This window comes from Echeneis naucrates, chromosome 7 (genome assembly GCF_900963305.1).
Source record: "Echeneis naucrates chromosome 7, fEcheNa1.1, whole genome shotgun sequence".
NCBI lineage: Eukaryota > Metazoa > Chordata > Actinopteri > Carangiformes > Echeneidae > Echeneis > Echeneis naucrates.
The window spans coordinates 9,603,921-9,629,456 of NC_042517.1; the positions used below are offsets into that span (position 1 = coordinate 9,603,921).

General features: G+C 39.7%; 2 protein-coding genes across 2 annotated transcripts; both read right to left on the reverse strand.

Annotated features, from left to right (window-relative positions):
* Window positions 1–5,433: 5,433 nt before the first annotated feature.
* On the reverse strand, window positions 5,434–6,406 carry her3 (hairy-related 3). Its single transcript, XM_029507510.1, has 4 exons — window positions 6,353–6,406; window positions 6,164–6,259; window positions 5,999–6,080; window positions 5,434–5,870 (listed from the first exon to the last, which is right to left on the reverse strand). The coding sequence occupies exons 1-4, from the start codon at window positions 6,404–6,406 to the stop codon at window positions 5,434–5,436; spliced, it is 669 nt and encodes a 222-aa protein (XP_029363370.1).
* Window positions 6,407–19,331: 12,925 nt separating this feature from the next.
* On the reverse strand, window positions 19,332–24,213 carry LOC115046267 (taste receptor type 1 member 1-like). Its single transcript, XM_029506529.1, has 6 exons — window positions 24,025–24,213; window positions 23,443–23,758; window positions 22,623–23,345; window positions 21,949–22,155; window positions 21,273–21,393; window positions 19,332–20,651 (listed from the first exon to the last, which is right to left on the reverse strand). Exons 1-6 carry the CDS (start codon window positions 24,204–24,206, stop codon window positions 19,723–19,725), a joined length of 2,478 nt encoding a protein of 825 aa, XP_029362389.1. The 5' UTR covers window positions 24,207–24,213; the 3' UTR covers window positions 19,332–19,722.
* Window positions 24,214–25,536: the final 1,323 nt, after the last annotated feature.

The following is a 25,536-nucleotide window of genomic DNA, read 5'->3' on the forward strand; positions in this document are numbered from 1 at the left end:
TGTTCAGATGATGACTTTGTTAAAAAGATAAGAATGATTAAATTCACAAGACGATGCTTCAGAGTAATTTTTGCCAGATGGACGTCATTTGTTACCTTTACGTGCATGTTGTGGAGCACCAGTTGGCATGTATCGTCCTCTGGTGAGAGGAACATGTCAAAGGTACATTCTGGTATTTGGCTGCATGAAAGTGGAGCTCAGGTAGGTTCAGTGTCCTCCACAATGTGACAATGTAACACAAATTGTAACATGTGCATAGGTTTTATAGAAACACATTTATATAGTGGTCAAAATGGGAGCGGATACGCAAAAACAGATTGACGGACGGATGGATCTAGCATAAGCGTAGAAGAGATGACAGCTACAGGGTTGACTGGCTGGATGGAAAGTGAAGCATAAGAGACAAAATATCATGACCTCAAGCGCCATGATGAAGGTTCAAAGACTAATATGAATGTGGAGTGGTTACTGATGCCAAGCAGAGTGGCGCAGCGGAAGCGTGCTGGGCCCATAACCCAGAGGTCGATGGATCGAAACCATCCTCTGCTATGATTTTTTTTTTTTTTTTTTTGAGCGGTCTCTCTTGTACCCCCAGTCCTGCTCTGGATTCCTGTTGGTCTAATTTGATATAAATGTCTATGGCTCTGTTTTCTTTTCAATTTCAGCGTATACATAGTCAGGGTTGATCTAATAGGCGGCGGCCCTAAGCCACGTAACCGCGTTAGTTTTACAAAATAATGATCCCCCGGCAGGGATAACCTGGATTTGTAAAATTGTGAAGATTATTTTATTCTTAATTAGATCTGGGTTGTTGTCACTCGATATTCTTGCACATTTGTCCACAACTATGATTTAAAGTTTGATTAATATGCAGGCGAACGCCGCAGTCTACTATAACAGTTTGACCAATAGAAAGCTAAGATTTGAAGGGAGGGCCGTCGTTAGCTTGTCGGCTTTAGCTGAACTGAGCACAGCTGTTCGACGGAGGAGACAAGTAAGTGACGTTATTATATTATTTAAAATGTTTGCAACTTGTTTGTTTTGGACAATATTGGGTTCAAACGTATGGTGACTTTTTGTGTAAAAGTAACGTTAGCAGTTTGGCTTGCGTCCTTTTTCTCGCTGGGTTACGTTAGGTCTCTAAGTCCTTGTGGTAGAAATAACACGTTTCTTAGATTATCTGCTGACCAACATCAGCCTCATAAACCCAGCAAACAAGCAATGATGATGATGATGATGATGATGATGATGATGTGTAAACAATGTTGTCATTTAATCAGTTTCCTCTCATAACCTTAATGGAAACAGCAGAAGAGAGCTAACAGCTAAACGGAAAAAAGTAACGTTTTTGAAAAGGCAATAGTGACTTTTGAACATTACCGTGTGATAGCTGTTATGATGTGGCTCAGTTTTAGGAGAGGACGATTACTGATGGAAGAGTAAAAGGAAGCAGCAGGAAAGGAAGTTTCCTTTTAATGACAAGAAAACAAAAAACAAAACATTTACACCCGTAGACAATGACACGGTGGTCCACTGCATTTTTTGAAAGTCGTCAAAATCCATGAAACCGCAACTGCCCCCATTTTTTATTTCATAATGATATTTAATGACTTCTGAACTTGAATGTCCCTGTTTTTCAGTTCAGAAATCTGGTCACCTTATCTGAGATTAAATGGAAATAACTGCATGTATTTTTCTGGCTGTTTTTAAATGTTACTGAGCACTTTTTTTTTTTGGACTTCAGAAGTAATGTGAATGAGTGAGGGGATTAATTTAAGTTACTTTTTTCTTCATCTCAACAGTGTTCACTGCAGCTAGATGGGCAAATCACTCCCTCCTGTAATGGAATCAAGTGGGTGAGAATACAGTGATCTGATTTAACAAATAGATTTTCACTATGGTTTTGCTCATTTGAGTAGAATGAAATACAAAGCTTATGTCTGAACAGCGAGTTGCACACAATAAACTTGAGTTGTTAGAACCTGATTGTGTGAGAGGATCTCATTGTAGCTCCTAATTTCTTTTCTTTGGTCACAGGTTCAGCGTTAAAGATCCACATTTACAGTTTCACACTGCATGTTTGATACCAACCTTCTGTTCCATTTTCCTTTCTCTTTTTGGTTCGCTTTATTTTTGTTATATTAGTAAAATGGATGTAGCAATCCCTGTGATAGCCAGCATTAGCTGATTTAGCATATTCAGCAGGTTCCTGGCTGTGAAAGTTAAATCTCCATGCTACCTCTTCAGCTATAAGGCTCTCTTCAGTGTGTAAATCTTTCCACTCAGACACTGATTTAATACATTTTTGCCATCCTGTGTCTGGAAAAGGAGTGATCAGTCTTTCTGAATTATATGCATGCAGCACTCCATTTCTTTTGCTAATAATCTGCCAGCAGTGCACTCAGATTCCTGTGAGTTTGTTATTCCTTCAAACGTCTTTACATATTTATTGATATCTTTACTGTCACAACCATCACGTGTCACCATCGCCTCTTTTGCATCGAAAGTATTACACTGAATTGTTGTATAAATGTGTACATTTTAAGAAGGACTGGGGCTAGCTAGTGGCCAAGGCTAACACGAGATGGCTAATGAACCCGGCTCGTGCATATCATGTCTACACGGTGAGGTTCTCTCTGACTGCATGTCATTCAAAGTGGAGGTTTGACTCTATGATCGCAATAAAGACTTTTCATGTTTCCTTAACCTCTGTTTATTTTTATTATGTAATTTCACCCATACAGACATGCAGTACTTGCAAATTGTTGATGACGTGATTATGTGAATAGGAAGGCCATTCAAAGTATTGATGTGCAGGTACATTGACCACCGTCGGAAAATGTCAAAGACTACACCATGCCCCGGCTAACATTAGGCTCAACAGTCAAAATCGTATGTGGAGGTGAGGTGTCCTGGTCTCTGCAGGGGTCAGGGATAGATGGTGAGTCCCCCACAAATGACTCGAATGAGTCAGCAGCCTGAAGCTTTGGCCGCAATAAGAATATGCTTGCTTTTATATGACCCTGTCGAGACCTTTGTGATATGAAAAAGACTATGTTAACAAAATATATTTACTCACAGGCCTTCTGCTGGGTTGCAGGGGGTACCCATGTCAGCCCATTCTGCTGAACCTGAGCCAGCCCCCCCAGCACTTTTAACGTGGCCCATTGCAGGATGAGACCCTGGGTGGAGATGGTTACAGGCCTGCTGAAAGCCTGTTTCCAGTGCCTAATTCAACTCTGAGAGGGCCTGTGACATTGTTGTAGCATATGTTGTTCTCCAAACTAATAAGATAATTAGAGGCGAGCACAACCCTGACCTACCAAGACCAAGACCCCAGTGAGGAACCCATCCAGCCTGCAGATATTTGTCGGAATCACTTCAAAGGTTAAGTCACCACTAACACCAAGAGCAGTCAAAGAAATAGAAATTGACATTTTATTCAGATTTCTTTATTTCATACGAATAATAAAATAGCAGTTTCTTTTTTCTAATATTTTTCCAGTAATTAATGCAATTCACCTCAGACACCTCTGTGACAGTAGACGATATGATTATGGTTCAGTTTCCTTTAAGCTACTATTTGGCATCACTTAAAGTATTGAGCAGCGGACTTTCAGGTCCAATGAGGTGTGTTATGGCATGAGGCCCCACAAAGGTATAACATTTATAACCATCAGAGTGCGCAAATGAAAAAGCCATGTAAGCTGAATAAATATGCTTTATGGAGATTAAATAAAAGCAAACATATAGGTTTAAAACTTTTCATAATTTCTAATTTGCACCTAAATTAATTTTAAATTCAATAGTTACTCCAGTTTTTTAACTTATATTACAGGTGTGATATAATTTGAAAAAACAAAAAAAAGTCCATATATTCAAGCTTGAAAAGTTACTCTTGACTGAAGCAGTCTAAACTAGTTTGTTGGCTCTCCTTGAATCGGACCCCAGATCAGCTGATGGTGTTTATATGGTGTCATGTGGGTCTCTGCCGGCCCCATTGGCTGTATATAACGCTTTGTTTTCAGGCTTTGGGTGAAAACGTATGTTTTAAATGCTCAAGATAGAGTTCACACACTTCTTTAGCCGGGAGATGAAGAGGACACGGCGGAGTCTGCAGTGAACTTCATCAACTTCGGCTCTCTTTGGGTCGCCTGACTGGTCCCAGTCAAATGCTAATAACTTATTCTCTGCCTTCCTTCGGCTGTCGGCTGAGCATCTAATATTCCCTGTTATTATAACGGCTAACCAAACTAGGTCAGGTTTTCTGAGAAGAGTTCATAGAAATTCTTGGGAAAACTGAAGTGGTGCAGTCTTTGAAGAAGTCTTCATTCATACAACAAACGTTTTCCCTATTTTCCCCCTGTTGGCCTCATCAGAAGAGCAGATTGCACTTTGTGCATAAAGGAAATAGGAATATTTACAGGTTGTGCCAAACAAAAGGAGTAGTGAGGTTTATCATGGGAGTTGTATGAATTGTGTAATTGTTGGTTGGCGAACATAAAACGTGTGAGGCAGCAGCGGCCTTCTGTGGGGGAACAGCCTTTTCAGGATGTGCGGATTGAATGAGCTGTGGGCGTGGAGCGATTCTCCTCGCTGTGAGGTGCCATCCTTTCCAGCACAGCTCCTTAAGAATGGAGACACTTTATGACATCCCCACCAAAGCAGCGGAAGAACACTATAGTCCAGTGATAGATCTGGTGATCTGGCCCCAATGGCCCAAATCCCTGTGCAGTCTGTATTAAAATAATGGAAACCCACAGATACATTCTGCACTGCACCTCTTTGAATTTTTGTCTTGAAGGTGAAAGTGGCAACGAATTTCGGGAGCTGGGTGGATTATGTAGAATTAAATTTCTTTAGAAATTAAGAACAAGGAAACGGGGACCGTGTGTTTTCAGGTCCTCGGGAAGATAGAGAGGATGCGCGTGTAGTTTTCAACCTGAAGCGGAAAATTTCTGCTGTCCAACAAACATTTCCTCACCATTGTCTCGGTACTTATGTGTGAAAGTGTGGAAGAATGGGGAGAGACGCTCAGTCCACCTTTCTCTGTGTGCCAGCTCCACGTTGTAGACCATTTCATTCACAATATGTTGAATGCAGCTGCAGCAAATAAGTTATGAAACGTGTCACCCCCTGAGTTTCTAAGATTAAGACACCCGGATAAATAACTCATTGGAATTCCGACCGAGGCCGCGATGAGCAGAAACACCCAACCTGTTCCAGGTTCACATGTTTGCCAGTTTCCCACAGTGTAGTGACTTTTCTGTCCATCTACTCCACTCACGAGCCAAAAACACCACACGCACTTTATTTGGCCAATTTTATTAAGAAAATAAAACATATACCGTGTACAGTAATAGGATATAGTGTGAATCTATGCAGTGCAGTAATAAAACTATAACTTAGAGGGTCTACAGCCTCCCACCAGCTCTACCAGGGCCGCCAGACGTTCTGTTGGTAGTTTGCGGCTCCGTTGCTGTGATTGACCGACCGACGCTTCTTGTGACTGGGGCTTTTCTCCGCACTGTGCGGTGAAGGCGCCGCAGCAGCGACATCCCGTTTCGCTGCAGAGGGAAGCCGAGGTGTGCTCGCTCTGTGGGGCCAGGGGCCCTTCAGTCTGGACCGGTGTCCCTCCTCGGGCCCCGATGGAGGCTCGTCCCGGATCTCCAGCTGGCCCAGGCCGCTGTCCATGGTGCTGGAGGCGCTCCCCTGTCCCGGAGAAGGGCTCAGTTTACTGGACAGCTGAGACAGCATCCAGCGGTCGCCTCCATTCAGGGTGTCCGCCATCAACAGGTACTGGTTGACGTTTGCCAAACAACTGCGGAAGCCGGTTTGGTAATCAGAAAAGTCGGAAGCAGCGGCTGCGCCTGAAAGCAATTTAGAAAGATGAGAGGGTTGGAAAGGCTCAAGGGTTTCCGAGAAACCGATCTGAAATAATTCATAGCACGTTAAATGATCCATCTGCTACAAATATCGGCTTGGTCTCATAACTCACAGCTCTGGATCTTCTGGAGGTTCCTCAGGTGTTTCACAGTGAGCTCCAGGATGTCAGCCTTTTCCAGTTTGCGCTTTCGAATCTGTTTGAAGAAGTGATATCATTAAGACAGGTTTCTTCTAATGCTTAGGCTGTTATGTTTGCTTTAAATGCCTGTGAACGCACATTGCTGCTGTAATAGGTCTCCAGAAGAGACTTTAACTGGTCCAAACACGTGTTAATTCGAGCTCTTCGTTTCTTCTCCATGAGCGGTTTGGATACCTGTTAAATAATAATTAATGTTGGTCACGACATTCTTCGTATGCTTTCTAGTGTCTGTTAATAATCCTCTTCCTCTTCAGTCGGTCTGCTCACCTTGAGCCCAGAGATGGGTTTTGACTTTTCTCCACAGTCTGTAGTGGCCACCATCCTGTTAGTCCTTATCTGCTCCTCTTGAACTTACTCTGTCTGGCTCTGTGTCGCACGAATGAAGGAGCTGACCCTGAGTGGGTTTATATAGAGACACCCACTTAACATCTCAATGCAAACAGTTCTGCCTGTCTCCTGCACTCAGGAGACAGACGCTGACCTCTTTTGACAGACAAAACCTAAAGACCAGGTCAGAGAAAAAATGAATCATTTAAAAAAAGGGGGTTTAAGTTCATTTTAGTTTCCGCAAAGTTTTGTCATTTGTGTTTGTCCCATTTCTTAAATTTGCCAGTTGTTTTCTTCTGTGATTTTTATTTAGCAGCAAATTTTGGAATGCAGGTTTCAGACAAAACGGAAAAAAGAGAAAGGAAAACCTGCAGCACATCACATCAGATAATTTCACATGCACGTTGTGCAGAAGGCTGAATGGAGGCCCTGGCTTTCTGCAGAATCGTTACATTAAGCACAAATAGCCAAGAAACAACGTGTGGGGCAGAAAACCTTGGAGAACCGTATAAATCATAAACATAATGGGCAATCATGGTGTTTCTTCTCGCGCAGTGTGGGCACCGTTGCCTCCTATATTCAGTCCTTTATATGTGAGTTTCACGCCACCCGCTCGAAGGCAGCACCGTGATAATTTCCTGCGTGTCCACACAACATTTAGATTTTCTGGTGGCCACATAGAGAGAAAAACGGTTCCACCTGCAGAGCTTTACAATCAGCTTACCTGAGCCCATACTGCAAGCAAAGGAGTGGATATACTCTTTGTTTATACACAAACACCATTCGTGTAACCAGGAGGTTTAGAAAAATAGTTAACACTTCGGGATTCTTTCGCCATTGTGCGCCCCCACTTTTTGTTTCCCCACCAGGAGCACTGAGGCACCGAGGAGAATCGCGGGCCGCCCCTTGTCCTCGGTCCCTCGCCTCCCGATTTTCCACACTTGTCTCTGAAAGGAGGGAAGGCTTGGGAAAGTCATACCAACTGAAACAATGTGCTGACTATAGGCCCACATTCAGACCACCGCACGTCCTGAGCGCACATCTATCTGAATATATCCTCTGGCGGTGAATCAAAGCTATGTTGACACTCACTTATGGAATATGATCATCTGGTTACACTGAAATTTGTTGATTTTGTGGTATCACTTCAGAGGGTTTGTTAGTCAGTTTTTTGTTTTTTGTTTTTTTTTGGTGGGGGTCGGGTGTAGAAAACGGCTCAGATGGTTTCCAGAACCACAGGACAAAGCTGACATGACCACTTCACTCTGCTCAAGTGTTGTTCCGTTCACAATGCGTGTGTAAAAATGGCTGAAGGAGGGCTGTTTGTATTCAGTCTGGAGAGAGCGCCGGTGAAAAGGGGCCAGTGAATGATGGTGCGCCATTGATCTTTTCTTCTCTTCTGCTTTGTGACCACAAACGTGTGGACATCAAAAAGATCCCCTCCACTTCTGAAGTGAACTAACATAGCTGCTCTTCTCTTCATTCCGTCTGACAGCGTTCTGCAGTTTAGCGTCATATCTGCTCATCTCCAGAATTGCTGCGTTGGCTCCGTTCTCTTTCCCAGCTTTATCACAGTACTTTCTACCTGCAGGCCTGTTACTGGAGTCAGCGCGTGTTTGCTGAGATTGTTTGAGTGCTTGTAGGGCCACTTTGATGCGGAAGCAGCAGTTTCCCTCAGACACCAGCTGAAGCACAGACAGGTCGGGTTCGTGTTGTACGACACTAATTGCGTAAAATGCACCGAAACATTGCAGGCCATCGCCGCGGTGCCATACACTAAAGCATTTAATCGGTATGAAATTTGGGTGAGGCGTCCTGGTGTAAGCGGGCTCTCTGCTGTCTTTTGTCCCATCTGAACGCCGCATTATCTGCGTTTTCACGCTTGGTTTTAACACAAGACCGCGCAGCCGCGCCATCACAGCCCCGGCTGTCCTGTTATTGGGCCACACAGGACAGTTTCTCCGCACATTACTCGGTGTAATTGTAATTAGTGTCGGCTCTTCCCAAACAAGACGACGCATTTAAGAATGAATAACAAAAAAAAGTTGGTGGTTTTATTAAATAAATAATAGCGGCCTGCGGTGGAGGAATGCAGCCCAGACTTCTCTTAGAAGTTGTAATGTTGCAATCTATCCAGAAGAAAAGCACAACGAGAAACCTGTGTCCCAATTTGACGTAATAATGCAGGTGCCATTAAAAAACAAGTTAAGTGTATGTTTCTAAAAAGACTCGGGCTCTCTCTCCAGTTTCTCTTTCCAGCCTCGGGTCATTGATTAACCCTCTCCTGCCTTTGTCATGGAAGCCTGCGGCGGGAGCCTGACAAAGCTGCTGTAATAATTGGACTATTGGGGAACTTGTTAACAACAATTAGTGAAGCAATTATGCAATTACTGCAATAAACTATTATCCTCCTGGAGAGAAACTGAGACATTTGCAAGCCAATGGTTAGACCTACACCAAACGGTTGACTGCAATAAAAGAAATGCTAAGGTTACCTTCATCAGCCATTGAAGAGAACTTGAAGGAAAACAGTTAGAGCCTAATTATGGTTAAGAATAACAATAGACAACAATTGCAGCTTTGTTTTTTAGCAACATGTAAATTTCAGGTTGGATATAAAACACGTGATTTTCAAGCATTACCTATAGGCTTACACCTTGTACAAAGTTTGATTTCTATATTAGAAATACAAGGCTTTTTTTTAGTCCTCGCCATGTTTGGATGTCTGAGGAGGACCGTGGTTAAAATATGCAGCCACAGGCTCGTGATTCGACGCACCAGCAGCGGATCAAATCGGGCGGTACGCCTTCCATTGACAGAGAGCCGGGCCAGCAGTGGTGTGACCAAACCGCTCATTGTGAGGAACAAGGTCACAGTAAAAGGAGCAGGTACACAGACATGTGCACTGGAAAAATATTAGAAATATAGAGAGGATTTCCTGAGCAGCCACGCGACAGACCTGTTGACGAAGCTCCGATCAAACATCAAACAGAAATAGCATCATGAATTTCTATAGACTGCTCTCCGGGTTATTTAAAGACTTCTTACTTTGGTTCGGGGAAACAATGGCCGCTGTTCGCCTGTGTGTGCCGGGGTTACCGCATGAAAAGACGAGAGGTGCACATTAACATCGCTTAAGGTTTTTTCAGGGGACGAAATGAACTGACTGGAAAGTAACTTTATAACTCGCTGGAGGATGAAGCCTTTGTTGAGCTCTGAAGTGAAAGACATACGTGCCTAACAAAAGGAGGGCGCCATTGTTAAACACTAAAGCGCATGGGTATTGATGCGCCCTGAATTGCAAAACATCTGCCATTTACTCTGAACGACTTGAGCACAATTTGAATGAGAATAAGCAACTATCCCTGAGCGCACTGTCTTTGGCCTGCGTAAAATAACAGGCATATGACCAACGTGGAAATTGAGATTAAAAACAGACGGAAACAGGGAATCAATTAGCCTTTTCACTGTGCCTCGATTTTCACTTGATATTTGAGATTATTTTGTCCAGCTCTGACACTGATGGATTTATAACCTATCCTGTTCTCTCCATCTCTTTACGGGTTAAAATGAACTCCATCTGCTTGCCGTGGCTGACATGATTCGTGTCTGTTCTAATTAGATGTAAACATTGAAGTCTACTCAAAAGTGAATTCAATTTGTGCTTGGTCACACTCATAGACTGGAGCTAGTGAATTTAATAAAGACAGGGGAACTGATCACTTGATGAGTTTGAAATAGATTGCCCCAGATCCTTAGATGCGGAAATAGAACAGCTGGAGGCTATTTGAAGTTTAGACATGTCCGACCATCAGGCTCCTGGATGATCGAGGGATCTGTTCATTCAATACGAGACGCATTTCAGGGAAACTCTCATGTGGCCACTAAAGGCACTCGGCCTCCACTTTAACTGCGTTGGCGCAAAAGGATGGGCCTGTTTCACGCCAACTTTTCCTCCAGGACTTTGTCCTAATCTGGGCAAAGTGGAAAATTGAAAGGTACAAGTGAAAAGCCGCGGGGCGTGTCTGCGATTTTCTTCGGTCCGTATTTTGTAGAACAGAAATATGTGTCTCCTAAGCAGAGGAAACTTTAACCAATTGATTCTTTTAAAGGGGGAAACAAGCAAAACACTTTGGCCACAAAAACACCTCTGTGGTGTGAACATGTACTCGATTTTTTTTTTTAAACAATTAGACTATTCTATATTTAATATTTAAAATGCTCAATTTATCAGTCTGAGTGTAACCTGGCTGATTTGTGCCAACACTGTAGCAAGTTCTGCTTGTCAACGTGTGTGGCGTATGTAACACTGAAATTGGTATGAAATTGTCAATTTGTTGGTGTCAGCCTTCAGCTCCTTAGACGAGTCGTATACCGCGTTGAGTGGCACCATTTACCAATTCGTTCCCAGTTTCACGGTCCATCCTCCCGTTCTCCCCGCCAGGAAACTGAATACCCAGAACAAAATGGCAATTCAGTGACATAGCCCCCTACGATGGGGCGAAACCAAATCCTCCCTGGGACACTGGCAGGGGGTCTGAGAGAGAGAGAGAGAGAGAGAGAGTGTGTGTGTGTGTCCGCGATGAGGACGCTGCAATGTAGCAAATCATTGTCACAACTCGAAACGTATGAGGAAATGAAAATCAAATCTTGACATTTAAGCACTCAGGGATACGTCAGACTGAGATTTTAAAAAGCAAATCATTTATTCAATTAAAATAATAATACAGAAATTTGTTTTATACAATTTCCCCCTCACATATCTCAGTTGTGGGTAACACGTTTTTAATTCTGACTTGACTCTTTCGAAATGAACGATTCTACAAGCTCATTAAGAATTAGGGAAGCGAAATTTCTACATGGATTTGATCATCTTAAAACATACTTATGTTCAAAATAAAGTGAAACTTTGCTTGAAACTGAGCAACCTGACAGTAGTTATTCATTCAGCAACATTTGAGTGTTGATTCGTGATAATTTTGATTTATCAATATAATTGAAATTATGTAGGCTTCATTTGTTATTAATTTTGCAATGGCTGGACTTCGAAGACCATCCACTAGGCCACCTAGTCAAAAAAAAAAAAGACGAGCAAAATATCCTGATTCAAAGAAAAGAAATTATTTTTTGGTCCCAAATCACATCCCAAAGCCCACCATAAAAAACTCTTTATAAAAAATTTCTTTTAGTTTCATCATCTTTAAATTGCTCCAAACAGAAAGACACTAAAGTTGAGTTTGTTCACTTTGTGATTGGAAACAGAGCTATACGTTATATAGATCAACTAAAAATCAGAAGTCCACGAAGCCAAAAGAATAAAGTCCAGGTTGACTCTTTAAACCAGCTGATGTGGAGTGATTGGAGCATATAGTCCAGAGAGGCCTTCAAACGAGAGGAGGGACAAACGAGCACGTTGCTCGACGTCACACTTCGCCTCCTCTCTTCTTCTGTGGTGTTTATTGGAGTGGGGTATAGCTGCAAGTATAGCTGCAGGTCCGGGATTTCCGCCACAGCACCACCCTCCAAACCGAACGATTACAAAACTGCAAAACTAGTGATGGGAAGGATCTTTTTACTGACTCAGGTCTGATAATATCGTTAAAGTAAAATGAAATAATATTTTTTTCAAGTCATTCGTTCATTTCGTTCATTGCAGCCAGTGTGGCTCTGCAGCTCTCAAACACTCAAGAGCAACATGGCTTGCTCCACTTGGCATATAATACACAAGTTTGCTATTGTTAAACTATCGAGCACCATTTTGGACCATAGCCTACTGAAGGTGAAATTACTGATTACTTCATTTGTCAGTAGGAGAGAGCTCCACCTATCATAAAAAAAAAAAAAAAAATCTCATTTTATGAAGGCTGTTCACTTTAGTCCACCTGCTCACTGAAGACCTGTGGTGGATGAATTCATTCCAAAGGAAAGACAAACTAAACATCTATCCCATTGCTACATAGCTAATGTCAGAAATAACAGCATTGGTCATGTTACTGCTCTAACCATGTGAATCATGAACTACAGACCGGAAGACCCGTAGTTATGATGATGATAATGATGATGTGATGGCACAGAGACACAGAGCGTATTGTAGCCACATCCGTCCCCTCTGAGCGAATCTTCTAAAAAACAGGGCAAATAATTACAGAGAGAAGGAACAGAAGCAGATCCTCAAAGCTCAGGCACTTGGCCTTTCTCCATGCCAATCTTCTGTAAAGACTAGCTTAAACTGTTACCTGTTTTTCTTTTTGTTTTACACATTTTTATTTATTGTTATTGTGTTGTTATTGTTTTTATTTTGTTCTTTTTGTATTTATTGTTGTGTTACACTAAATAGTTAAAAGTTGATGAATAAATAAGTACACAATCAGAGATTGGACCTTTTGTGTAATTGAGAAGAGTCTTTGTTTTGTACTTAGTTTTCGTATTTATTTTTTGGAGCACTCTGCTCCATGTTGAGTATTATAAGATATATGAATAATGAACATTTGATATAATGTATGTTTTTTTCACATTTAGTAGTGAATTTAACATATAACTGTGCATTATTTATGGTAATAAATTAATTTAAGCAACAAAAATTCTGAGGAGCCACTTTAGAGCCGAAAGAGTGAGCCGTGCCAAAAGAACCGGCTCTCTAAACAAAGCCGGAATTCCCATCATTAGTAGTTATGAGTCGTGAACGAATCACAAATTTCTACACTGAGACAAGTGACCGAGAGACTCAGACCCAAAGACCCTGTTTTCTGAGTCGTGAATAATTTAGCCATTCCTGCACAGAGAATATGCGGCAGAAGGACTCATTCGTGAACGAATCTGGCTCTGTGGTGCGCATGAGGTGATTTGTTTGTCCCGAGTCATACAAAAGATTAGTGTCGCTGCGTGGAGAGAACCTGTGGGAAACGTGAACCGAGGCTGCTGCTACGGCTATGCCTCCTGTCTCGGACGGTCACCCAGCCGCCCTGACTAGATCCCGGCTGCTCAGGAGCTGCTGGGGGGCGGAGACTCTCCCGGCTGCCGTAGGAGCTGTTCTCGGTCGGCCCGCATTGGCTACTGAGGGGCGGTTAGCTAAACTAGCATACGCTGAGCTAGCTCAGGTGCGGTGCCGCGACTCTAGCTCACTAATTCTCAGAATCTTCTGGACAGTTGAGGAAAAGAGAAAACAGCTGGATTAGCTAAGTATAAGTTTGATAACTGTTTACAGTCTATTAATCAACACGAGGTAACACAGCACAATCACCAGTGACCTCCACGGCCTGGACCCTCAGACCCTCAGACCCCCCGCAGTTTCAGACTGTGCTCATTGTGTCCGTATAGTAAATGTTTTGTGACTGACTCCTGCCGGATAGGAAGCAAAACGCAGAAATTCAAACTCCAGTTTTCTGCCTCTTCCCCGATCACATAAAGTGGAGCTGTGTGGACATTAACCAGCTGTTTTAGCACAATATCTCATGTGCCACAAGCATCAAAAGATATTTCAATATCGTACTCCCATTGCTGAGCCTATTTTGAGTTTGTAAACCTTTCATCATCTAATCTCTACAAAAACGAACTGTTTGTCTGTCATGTTGGGAAGTAAAGCACACTGCAGTGTAAGAGGCAGCATGTCTCTGTATGTCTTGTTGTGTGAATGATGCATGTAAGTGAATTTCCCTCAGGACAAATAAATATAAAAATATAAAATATATCATATTCATAATAACAAAATAATATAATATTTTTTATAATACGTTGTGCAATACTCCCTCGAGCAGCATGATGGTGTAGTGGGTAGCACTGCTGCTCCATAATAAGAAGGTTGTGGGTTTGATTCCTGGCCTAGGCAGCTTACGCATGTCCCTCCCACAGACTGGAAGTTAATTTTTTTTTTCACTCCAACAATCGATTAACAACTGAACAAAGAGGTAAAACTGGTAAGTAGTGCTGTTACCAACATCACATTTATTGTATTTAACCATGAAAAACCTCACTGAGATTAAAAATCTCTTTTACAAGAGTATCCTAGCCAGGACAGGCGCAGCATAAATATCAAATGTTTCAGACACCTGATAAGTAGCCATACATGCAAACATGATGTGCATAAATACACAATCTGAGGTTTGAGTGTTGAGGGGCAAAGTCAGTCGTTCTATTTGGTTTCCTTCTCTTTCTTTCAGCAGTACTTGAACCCTACTCCTTTTGGCCCAGGATTGTCTGTTTTCATACCTGTATGCCAGCAACAGCTGTGCTGTTACATGTTTTTCAATATCATTCCAATGTTAATTATGACTAAATAATGTTCAATTTTTATAATCTGTTCCAATTTCTGATCAATTTTAACAGCTATTCTTGATCTGTGCTTCTGAATGTGTGTTTATGTGTTCCGTATTTTACATCATACAGAGAAATTGGTGTTATAGTCAAGAGCTTCAGCAATTAGCTGGTTACTCTATTAGTTGCCAACTATTGCATTAATTGGAAACTATGCTGTTATGCTTTTTGATTCATTTTCAAAGGCCAGCATATTTACATTGTAGCTTTTAAAATGTGAATATTTTCTTTTTTGCTATTTTGACAGTAAACTGAATGTTTGGACCTGTTTTCCAAGTAACAAGAATATTTTTGAGACTACAAATGTAAGATTTCTCTGATTCTACCCTTACTATTTTCTGATGACTTTAAAGTGTGGGCAAAAGAAATTTGAGAAAATGATAAAACAATTAATTTGCAGCCCCGAATTGCCATCTATAGATTATGCACTAGTTTACATGGTGCTGCTTCATCACAAGTCTCAATAACCGTTATGCGCCTGTATTTTGATTAAACAACCCTTGAAATATATAAGTAATTAAATGTTTTTTTCTTGGATTATATAAATCTCTAAAACTGTAATCCATTTTCAGAAAGTGTTTTGGTGCAATAAACCAATAAAACTACTTTGTGTTATAGTCTTTTGTTATATCGTATTTCTGATGGAACATCGATTTGCCAATTGTTACAAAGTACCTTCAAAATTCGATTTAAAAAATATTTATAGGGTCCTACAACTGGGTCATCTGATTCTCAGCGCTGCCAGACGTACGATTATTATCGTATTTGTACGATAATGTTGCTCTTTATAAAAAGTCCATCATGTACGAAACTTCCACCCATTTACTAAATATCTAAACAAAATTCACCGACACGATCAGAAGTGATCCTGCGCACACTCACTACGCCTGTTTTTAAGGCGTCGTCTCACGTGACTCTTTGCAGCCAATCCGTGGTCAGGTGTCTCCAAATGTTTCTACGGCAGGACGTGGAAAAATAACGATTGGACGGAAGCCGAGGAGAAGCTAGTTCAGTGTCACCGGAAGTGTTTTCATGGCTGCTCAGTGCAGCTCATCACACACTCCACACAGGAGGAGGCGCCGTTCTACTACAGGCCCTCTCTCTAAATAATTTAAAGGTAAAACTCCGTTATGGGCTCTAACATTCACAGTCTGTCATAACGTGTTATTGGAGCAGATGGTCCTGCGATATGTGAGAATGTAAACTGGGTGTGTAAATACGGCCATTTTAAGCTGCTTCCTAGCTGCTAACATGTAGCTTCATCTCATTTTACCTGCCGCCCCGGCGGGAGGTGAGCTACGGCGCCAAACGGGAACAAGTCCATTAGTAAATGCTTGCTGCGGGTCCTCCTGACAGTGAGGGATTTACCTGTCGGTAAAAACATTGTTTTATCAAACCAATGGAAAGTGTTGGTCCTAATAAAGTCTGAGCTGAGCCCAGTCCAAGTGCAGCAGCTAAGTCTTCGGGTAATTCGTCATGCTAAAGCTAGTAGCTAGCTTGATGTGAAATGTAAATCAATTAAAGAAGACTTTGACGTTAAACCTCAAAATAATTTGGATTTTGAGTGGTATTCCACTAAAATCTTATTTATTATCTTGTATGCCACAAAGTCACAGCTATGAAAAGTGCATTAAAGTGCACAAGTGAGGCTTGATAGCAATGGTGAGCTAAAATTTCCTCCCAGGTCTTAAGAGCCATATGACTGAAAGTTGATGTAATACAACACTGCCATCAATTTCACTTCTAATCTAAATGCTTGAAGCTTCTCGGTCTGCATAAATTGTAAAATGGTTGTAAGGGCAATCACAGCAGAATATGTCATGGTCAGCAGAAAGAAAAGCTAACCTTTGCATAGCCTTTATGTATTTTTGGAAACGCTCAATTTGCAAATTTATTATGTCCAGTTCCGAACCAAAATGAATGCAGTTTATCGTGGTGCTCCAGTAGTAAGTCATTATGACCTGATTGTTATAATGTTCACCTTATGAAGAAATTGGTTATAGAGACTGTGTGATCTGTATAAGGAAGTTGTTTGTGCCAAACAGTACTGCATCATATAGATCCATCTCTGTAATCTCAAGTAACCTGATTAATACAATTGTGTGCATCAAATGAATGCCTGCTACAATAAGAAATTACTAAAATTGGAATTTTGGCTTCTTTCCTTCAAAGAGGCAAAGACTATTACAAACAATGATCTTGTCTGTTGTCTTGATTTTTCTGATGACTTATCTTCCTGTTTAAACATGTCATTGCCTGAATATAATGATTAGTTTCTATTGTTTATATCAACATTTATTCTGCTTTTCTTGGCCGATTTATTTATGTATTTATTTTTTCTTTTCAGCAACGAGCAACAATTGAAAGGTTTTCCTAGTTCTTGGTTTGAAGAGACAAGACAGGTATTATTTCTACCTGAATAAGTTTTCCAAGTTTTGCAACATGTATTTTTCAGCACTTTGTACTTCTTCTTTGTAGGGCTTATTTATTAGACTTATGTGGACATCAGAAAGAGGGTAAAACATGCTGACCTGCCAGACAAATATTGCAGGAAACTCGATTCAGTCCAAAACAGGTTTAATAACATTACTAATGAAATAAGAATGACAACAGCAGATAGTAAAACACCATTATATTACTGCCACACTTCCACAGATAGCTGACATTTACTTAATTTTTGTCCAGTACCCTCTTTTGTTTTTGTTTATGTTTTTCTTTCTTAAAACAATAACAAACTTTGAATGCATTATTTAAAACTTGATCTGTATATTTGAGAAACTATTCGTCAGTTTAACAACTACAGCATCAGCAGTTGTTAAGCCATTACGTGATTCACTCAAGGTCAACAATTGTTTTTGGCTCTACCAAGAAAATTCTACCAATGGTAATATATAAAATGACATTGTAAAACATTGTTATACCTTGTTTTGTGATGAGTTTACCAAAAATCTCCAACATCTCCCTCCTCAGCTTTATTAAGCGTTTCTGTCACTATGCTTATAGTTTGATTTTCCATCACAGCACACAACTTTCCGATAAGTAAAAACACTTTTCACTACACCAGTTAACAGCAGGTGCATAAGATTAGGAACTAGCTGGTGAACATAGTCAGGGCTAGTCAAGTCCTGCCATCTAGTGTTTGAAGTAACATCACACAAGTGAATTATGCGATAGTGACCTGGAAACAAAGTCAGACAAACCTGAGAACACCTAAGAACACTCAAAAGAGAGAGAGAAGGTGACTCCCATCACTTAGTGAGACATTTGGACCCGTTCCTATTGTCATCATTATGTGTCACATTTAATTTTCCAGTACATGGAATAATTGCAATGGGAAGGTAATGAGATGAGAGAGATGATTGAGCTGAATACTCTTGTGTGGTCCTTCAGCTGGTCATTTAGAAAGGCTGACATGATATCAAATTCATGTAATAGACCTAATTAGGGACCAGGGAAGAAATGGCCAGCAAGCCCTGAATAAACAAATACTATGCACATGTTTTGATCAGCCATGTTACATATAACATACAACATTGACAGCAGATTAAGTCAGGGATACTGACCATGGTAGTGTAAGCACTTCATTAGAATCACAAAAAACAAGCAGTAGATTTCATTTAATGAAACTTCACGATTTCTTGGGTTTCTAATAACAATATTGTTCCTCTAGGGCATGAGGGTCTCTGCACAGAGTTTATGACCCAGAAACCAACAGTAGGACCTGTCCTGACCACACTGCCAAGTCTGAAACAGAGGTAAGGGTGCTTTAATTAACATTAAGAGACCAGGAGGGAGTTAAATTCAAATTTTGGTGGCACAGACAGAGAATAGTTAAGGTATGGAAAATACTGGGTACCCCATAGATGTTTCAAATGTACTGTAAAGTATTTTTGAAGTAAACTGTGCGTATGTGTGTAAAATACGTGAATTCCCACAATATTCAATGCATGCTACACTTCTACTAGTCTAAAGATTGCATAGCCATCTATGCAAAAAGGGCCAAAAATACATATTTATTTGTTTAATGTACTTTAAACAAAGGATTCCTAACTATAATGCTTTGTACAGAGGACTCAAACAATAGCTCAAATATAACCAACTGGGCTCACATGAAGCCTACCACCGCTTTACGTCTGATCATGCTGCTCTTACTCTATATGGCACATATATGTTTTGGAATACATTGCTTATTTTGTGTGAATGTAATATACATTTAATCATTGTTTAGCTCTGCTTTTACTACTATTTCATATTTTTTGTAAAAGCCTGGACAAGTATTGAGAATGAACTTAAACACTCAAACGGCAAATCTGGTTTGTCCAATTGTAATTTCCATTTGAAATAAAAATTGAATAGTCTAATATTAATAATAAGGGTAAAAGTGAGCATTTAATTCTTGAAAAATATAAAATGTAATAATTGTCATCAGCGTTCTACATTGGTTGATACTGTTATTAAAGGAAACAGACACACAAGCATGTGGTGTAGCCTGTAGACACATTGTGTTATCATGTGGTTCAATTAATACTATGACAAAAATGCAAACTCAATTTTCTGTTTATTTAATTAGTTATTTTGTTATGGAACTCTTACACGTGTCCACAAAAATTTCTGAAAAGCACAAGCACTTAACATTGGAACTCAAACTTGATACGGGCTCTCACTGAATGACCTAAGGCTATAATATTACACACAAACTAATCTCAAACAATTTTAAAGCAATAAGTGGCCATCAAACACATGTTCATTGATAAATTAATAATTTATGAATTATATCTGCCTTATATTTTTGGATAATGTAATTTAATTACACTGTAGGCCAAGCTCCTCGTCAATACAGTCCACAACATACTCCTCATAAAATATTACAAATAGATTTAAGCAAAAGGAGGCAAGGAAATGTACCAACATATTCTATTTTAAAACACTTTTAGTTCCATTGTAGTTTACAGACATCACTTCAGATTTCTCCTTCCCCAGACACAGATTACTGAAGGGTACTACTGGCTAATAGTTTTGGTATAATTCTGAATAAGACCTTGGAAGTACTGCTGAGTGTTTTTTTGTGGTTGAAAAATGATGATATAACATTTTGGGAGGAAATACCACAACAGAAAAGAGTAGAGACTGGAGAGCACTGCCAGAGCATTAACAGTTTGAATGTGCTTTCCACGGTAAAGCATGTATACAGTGGCAAAGATGATCCAGGTAAGGATCAGAAGGAACAGGCAGAATGTTATTGCTTTGGCCTCATTGTAGTTCTTTGGGAGGTTTTTTCCCATGTAAGAGAAAATAAAGCAAAGGCAGGCCAGAAATAGAAGTAAAATCACAGGACCAGAGTTTGCCTTCAGACCAATTTCACAGCTAAGGATAATTTTTTCTGGGTACCAAAGTGTTTCATTGTAGGGTTTGGGTAGTCCACAAGAATAGCCAATAAGAAGTAGGAGTGCCTGAGTAACAAAAGTACCTGTGATTAGTAACCATTGCCCGTGATATTTCATCCACCAGCTGTACAGCATGGGGAATTTAGCAGCCATTTTAAAAATGCAAACAATTTGAAATGAGCGAACAACAAAACATGCCAGACAAATAGAATAGAACAAAATGAATGGTAAGGACCTTAAAATACAAAAACACTCTGTTGGTTTATCAAAGTAAAAGAACACACTAAGACTACTAAGAGTGAGGCAGCTTAAAATTAAGAAGCACATTGGTCCCCCAGCAGATCTGACAACAGGAGTGTTGTAGTTTATGGCCAAGAGAACAGATGTGGCTATTGTGAGGCCGATGAAGGACCAGGCCCCGCACATAATCAGTATAGCTCCAATGTCTGTGAATGGGATGTACTCCACCACCCGCAGACTGCAGGATGTGCTTCCTTCTGCAGACCACTCTGTGTCCTTGCAGTTGATGCATGAATAGGGATCATCTTTTTTATAAGAGAGGGGGACAATGTTTTATATTAGTTAACTTAAAAAAATTAAACAATAAATAAGATCATCTTTGAGTAAGTGAAACTTTGTGATTAATCTGAAGAAAGTGTTCGTGGTGGTCAATCACGCATGTTTCGTGCTTTCATGGTAAACTTGACCTTTGACCTCCGAACACTTTTGCCAATTCAGTAATTTAATTAAATATTGGAGGGGTTCTATTATGACATTCCAGATATATTGCATTGACAAGGACAGATGGACCAACAACGTAAGTACATATTGCCTCTGTCCTTGTTACTTACATAAAGACACAACGAGTTAAAACAGCACTTTTTTAGCCTTTATGGGAGTTACTTTTAGAACTTTATTTATATATTTATTTTCAAAATTACTTAAAGATGACTGAAAGGTGAACATATTGGGTTTTCCATGGTAAGGTACTTTCATATAAATCCGTGTTTAAAGTAATTTTTAATATATCCAAGATCTTCACTGTGACCCATTATATTTTGGAGACAGGCGAATTTCTGAGATTTCCTGAAACCTTGCTGGTGGTAGAGCCAGAAAATTGCGAGGTGATAATAATAATTGTCTTGCTCTCATGTATAGTAATTTACCTGTGCTGTTAAAATAGGTTCCATTGGGACAGATTTCACAAATGAAGCAGCATTTGTGCAGCCCATCTTGCTTTTTAGCATATCCTACAGGACATTCTGCTGAACATCGTGAAGATGGTGCCTGCACAACACAAGTGTTAAGGAGCAAATCATACATTAAGCTCAGCAAAGAAAATACTGAGGTGTAGAGACTAACATGCTAGAAGTATGAATAATTCAACCTTCATACCATTTAAACATTGTAAACAAATATACTCATAAATATACTGTACATAGACATTAGGGGTGCCACAGTTCTCCAAACCTTCAGTTTGATTTAATTTTCAATTTTAAGGTCACGATTCAATTATCTGTCTACTTTTCTTTTCTGATCCTATGTTGTTAGACTATGTTGTTTTATTTTGTGGGAATTTAGCTCTAAATGAGGATGGAAGAGTTGATCATGTGACAGTATGTTTTCATGATAAAGCGTAGTTCTTTATATCTGTATAGATGTCCTGTGCCACCTCTAATGCACATACACAGACACACATCCTTGTGGAAGGGTTAGGGTTAGATTTAAGAAAAAAAAACAAAGGCTGTCTAAGTACCACTGTATTAAAAAGTGTGCAATATTAAAACAGTATTTCATGTTACACCTCATACTGCACAGATTATAACAAAGATCAGAACATACTTCTCCTTTTGTGTACCAATGAATTTCAGTGCTGTTGATGAAGAAATTGACCATTTCCTGAGAATGATAAAAGCCGATCTCCTGTGCATCACCACTTTGATTCCAAAAAACTATAGAAAAGGATCCAAACTTGGCATTACTATTCTCATCAAACTGGACACTTTGATTCAAAAGTGTGAAGTTGGATTTCTTCAACTCCGCTAGAACCTGTTTTGGGCACACAAAACATAGACAACCATTAATTGCATATGGTTGCTTCGAAAAGTATCTAAATATCTCTGTGGGGGAAGAATAAGAGAGAGATTTTTCCTATAATTCAGTTCCTTGCTCATCATATTTATACTATGACCATCATTCAAATGTATGTAGAAAGTATGTTTGCTGAGTACTGAAAAAATTATTTGATGCTGAAAGCAGCAACCCAGCAATGTGCAAATGTTAATCAAGCATAATCAAGTGACATCTTCATCTTCTGTGTGTGTGTGTGTGTGTGTGTGTGTGTGTGTGTGTGTGTGTGTGTGTGTGAATGTGTCATCCTATTTTCAACTGTGCTTCTCCCTAGTTTATTCATTCATTTATAGAGTATTGAAGTTTACATTGGTCTGTGACCTTGTATGCATGCATCTATGTTGAGACTGACTTACATAAAGTAATACACAAATTTGTATACTCACCATATGTGGGTACACTGTAATGTTGTCATTACATGTGCCGGCTCCACACTCCAAGACGTTGTGTAAGGCATGAGCGATGGCATATACAGCAGAATAAACAGGAAAAGAGAAAGATGGGTCTACAGCCAGGATATCTTCCACTTTCAGGCTAGTGCTGTTGCAAACTTGATTACAAAGCTTCTCTTCTACCTTTTCACAATCAATCTGGCTTCTGACAGAATGGATAAAATCACTAAAACCTGGTATGGACACTACTGTGTGAGACAGTCCAAGTACAGTTCCAATATTTTGGATTCCTTTATTCTTAGACAGGTGCCTGTTTAAGGACCAAGTGTCCACTGCTATCCACACTTTGTTAGTGAAATTCAATCTTGCTGCTGACTCAATTAGAGCTTCAGCAGCCTTCTCGGGAGCAAAAACAATAATGATATTTATCCTCTGTGCATCTATCTGTTTAAATATCAGAGAATAATTTGTATTATCATTAAGACCTCTGGTGTATGGCAAGCAGATCTCAGTGTCTTCAATGCTCTTGCGGAACAATTCTAAGCCATCGTTGCCATAATTATCATGACTGTTAAGGAAAGCAACCCAGCGCCAGTTGAAGTGCTGTAGAATAGTAATTATTGCATCTATCGTGATTTTATTGGCTTGCACTGTTCGTAAGAAAGATGGGAATTTGAATGTCTTTGAAAAAACAGAACTAGAAGATCCATAATTGACCTGTTGAAAAAGAATAAAGCAAACTCAGTTGAAGAAAACATTAACATCTACTCAATTGTTCATTCATTCAATGTGTGTAAGGAAAAAAAAAACTTACCATCGGAATGAGATCCACCATGAATAGTGGGGCTACAGTCAGAGCCTGAGTGCTTGAAAAAGGACCAACCACTGCTATCACTTTGGACATATTGGGTTTATTTCCTTGCTGTTTGTGTAGTTCACCCCATGGTTGGATCAAACCATTGACTGAAATTAAGTTTAAAATGCCTGGAAAATTCAGTGTATCTGAGCAGTGGTCAAATATGTCATAGCCAAGAGAAACATTTGGCAGTAGAATAGTAGAGTTGTTGATTTCTTCTACAGAAAATCTCATCAACTGAAATCTCCGATAATTTGAAAGAATGAAAGGTTGACTGAGGACAGAGAAAGGGAAATAAGGATTAAGATTAAAAAATGTAATTCATTAAGCAGCGTGTCAAATAATTTAACTTATTTGAAACAATGTTGCTGCAGTGCTTCAACCAATGCTATTTCTGTTATGCTCAAATGTTGCAAATCTTTCTTGAAATATGGATGCTACATTGTGATTTTATTGAACAAGGACTGAATTTAGATTAAATGTTATAGCTTGCCTTTGATCATGCAGAAATTAACTGGATCAGTTTGTTATTACACTCACCTGGAGCAGTCAATGGCTTTTGGTCTATCATGATAAAGAGGAGTATGGGCTTGATGAATATCAAAAAGCCCACCTATTAAATAATTTCCATCCAGAAAAAATTCTGAGGCTGGGGCAGTGCATATTGTCAAGGTGCATCGAAGAGATCCCAGTACACACAGAATAGCTAAAAGATGTTCCATTGTTTCAGTTACAGCTTACAAATCTGATGTGACCTATATTGTACCTCTGCTTTGACTAATTTATAAGGCACAGTTGATGGATAAGTGTCAGTGATCATTTCCATGCATGTGGGAATGAAATTCACACCTATACATGGTTGAAGGAGAATTCACAAATCGGTATGCAAAAGCACCTGAACTGCAGCCAGAGAGTCCCTGCTGTATACAAGCAGGCAGCTTACCATTCATTATAAACATATAAACGAGAAGGTGCAATTGCCCTATAGTGCATAAATATAAGCATTATTTGAAACAACACAAAAGTGTCCTTATACCCACTATTGCAAATAAATTTAAATTTTGTAATTCACTCTGTATGTAAGTACTCTATGTTTAGAAAATCTTAGGGACAGCTATATTGCTGCTGCAAAACTTGAAATGCCTATACCATCCCAAAGGTTTCAAGGAATTGATATAGTTTAGAGAAAGACGGAAGACAGATAAAATGTTTTTTGCCACCATTTAATCTCTCATGGTGCAGATAAAAAACAAATTAATAAACAGAATAACCCACAGATTTGAATGAAACACAATTAAAATAATCTAAATGAATAAATTACTAGTTTTCCAAATCACATTAGATGGTGTTGTGCTGCCCAGTCAATAGTGTACCCCACAAGAGAGAAAGAGTTGCTCCAAACCGTGTTAAAACACTTAAGTTAAATAACAATCAATTTTTTTGCTTTACAAAAGCATGTAATTGCATGCACGATCCTCAAGAATGGTTATTTTATTATATTGGAACAGAAAAACTTTAATGCTAATCACCAACTTGTTGTTGCAATGGATGTTAAATGAATCTTTAGGGGAAATTTGTGTCTTATGATCTCACCGAGCAGAGATGAGTTTTTAAAAGATGAAACACGACAGTCACAAGCTGATTCATTCATTCATTCATTAGTTCAACTCTATCTTCACACTAGAGGAAATTTACAGCCGCTCAGTAGTTGATGGTGATGAATAGCCTGGACTCACCAGAATTTGAATTCAGACAACTTCCTGATGTCAGGGCGGAACTCATCGTTCTGCTTGGTAGGAAGGGAGAGGCCCTCATCAAGTGAGACAGAGTGCACAGTGAAGTCAGAGCAGGGGACTCGTTTTAAGCGTGACTCACCAAGAAGAACAAATATACTCAATGCAACACCGCTCTGAAACACTATCTCAAATAAGGTACATAAATTAATAGCAATTTCCTTAGAAAGCGTCTAATAACTCTAAAAATGGTCTATATAATATATAATGTGTGTATATATATATATAATACTAATACATTTTGGAATTAGATGTCCAA

What these genes read in the sequence shown, in the direction of transcription:
- her3 (XM_029507510.1), bottom strand. Translation starts at nt 6,406, where the DNA reads ATGGTGGCCACTACAGACTGTGGAGAAAAGTCAAAACCCATCTCTGGG. An exon ending in AACCCATCTCTGGGCTCAAG is followed by an intron (nt 6,260 to 6,352) that starts GTGAGCAGACCG and finishes ATTATTTAACAG; the next exon opens with GTATCCAAACCGCTCATGGA. An exon ending in CCTCCAGAAGATCCAGAGCT is followed by an intron (nt 5,871 to 5,998) that starts GTGAGTTATGAG and finishes AATTGCTTTCAG; the next exon opens with GCGCAGCCGCTGCTTCCGAC.
- LOC115046267 (XM_029506529.1), bottom strand. Translation starts at nt 24,206, where the DNA reads ATGGAACATCTTTTAGCTATTCTGTGTGTACTGGGATCTCTTCGATGC. An exon ending in ATTGGTACACAAAAGGAGAA is followed by an intron (nt 21,394 to 21,948) that starts GTATGTTCTGAT and finishes TGTGTTGTGCAG; the next exon opens with GCACCATCTTCACGATGTTC. An exon ending in AACCTATTTTAACAGCACAG is followed by an intron (nt 20,652 to 21,272) that starts GTAAATTACTAT and finishes CTTATAAAAAAG; the next exon opens with ATGATCCCTATTCATGCATC.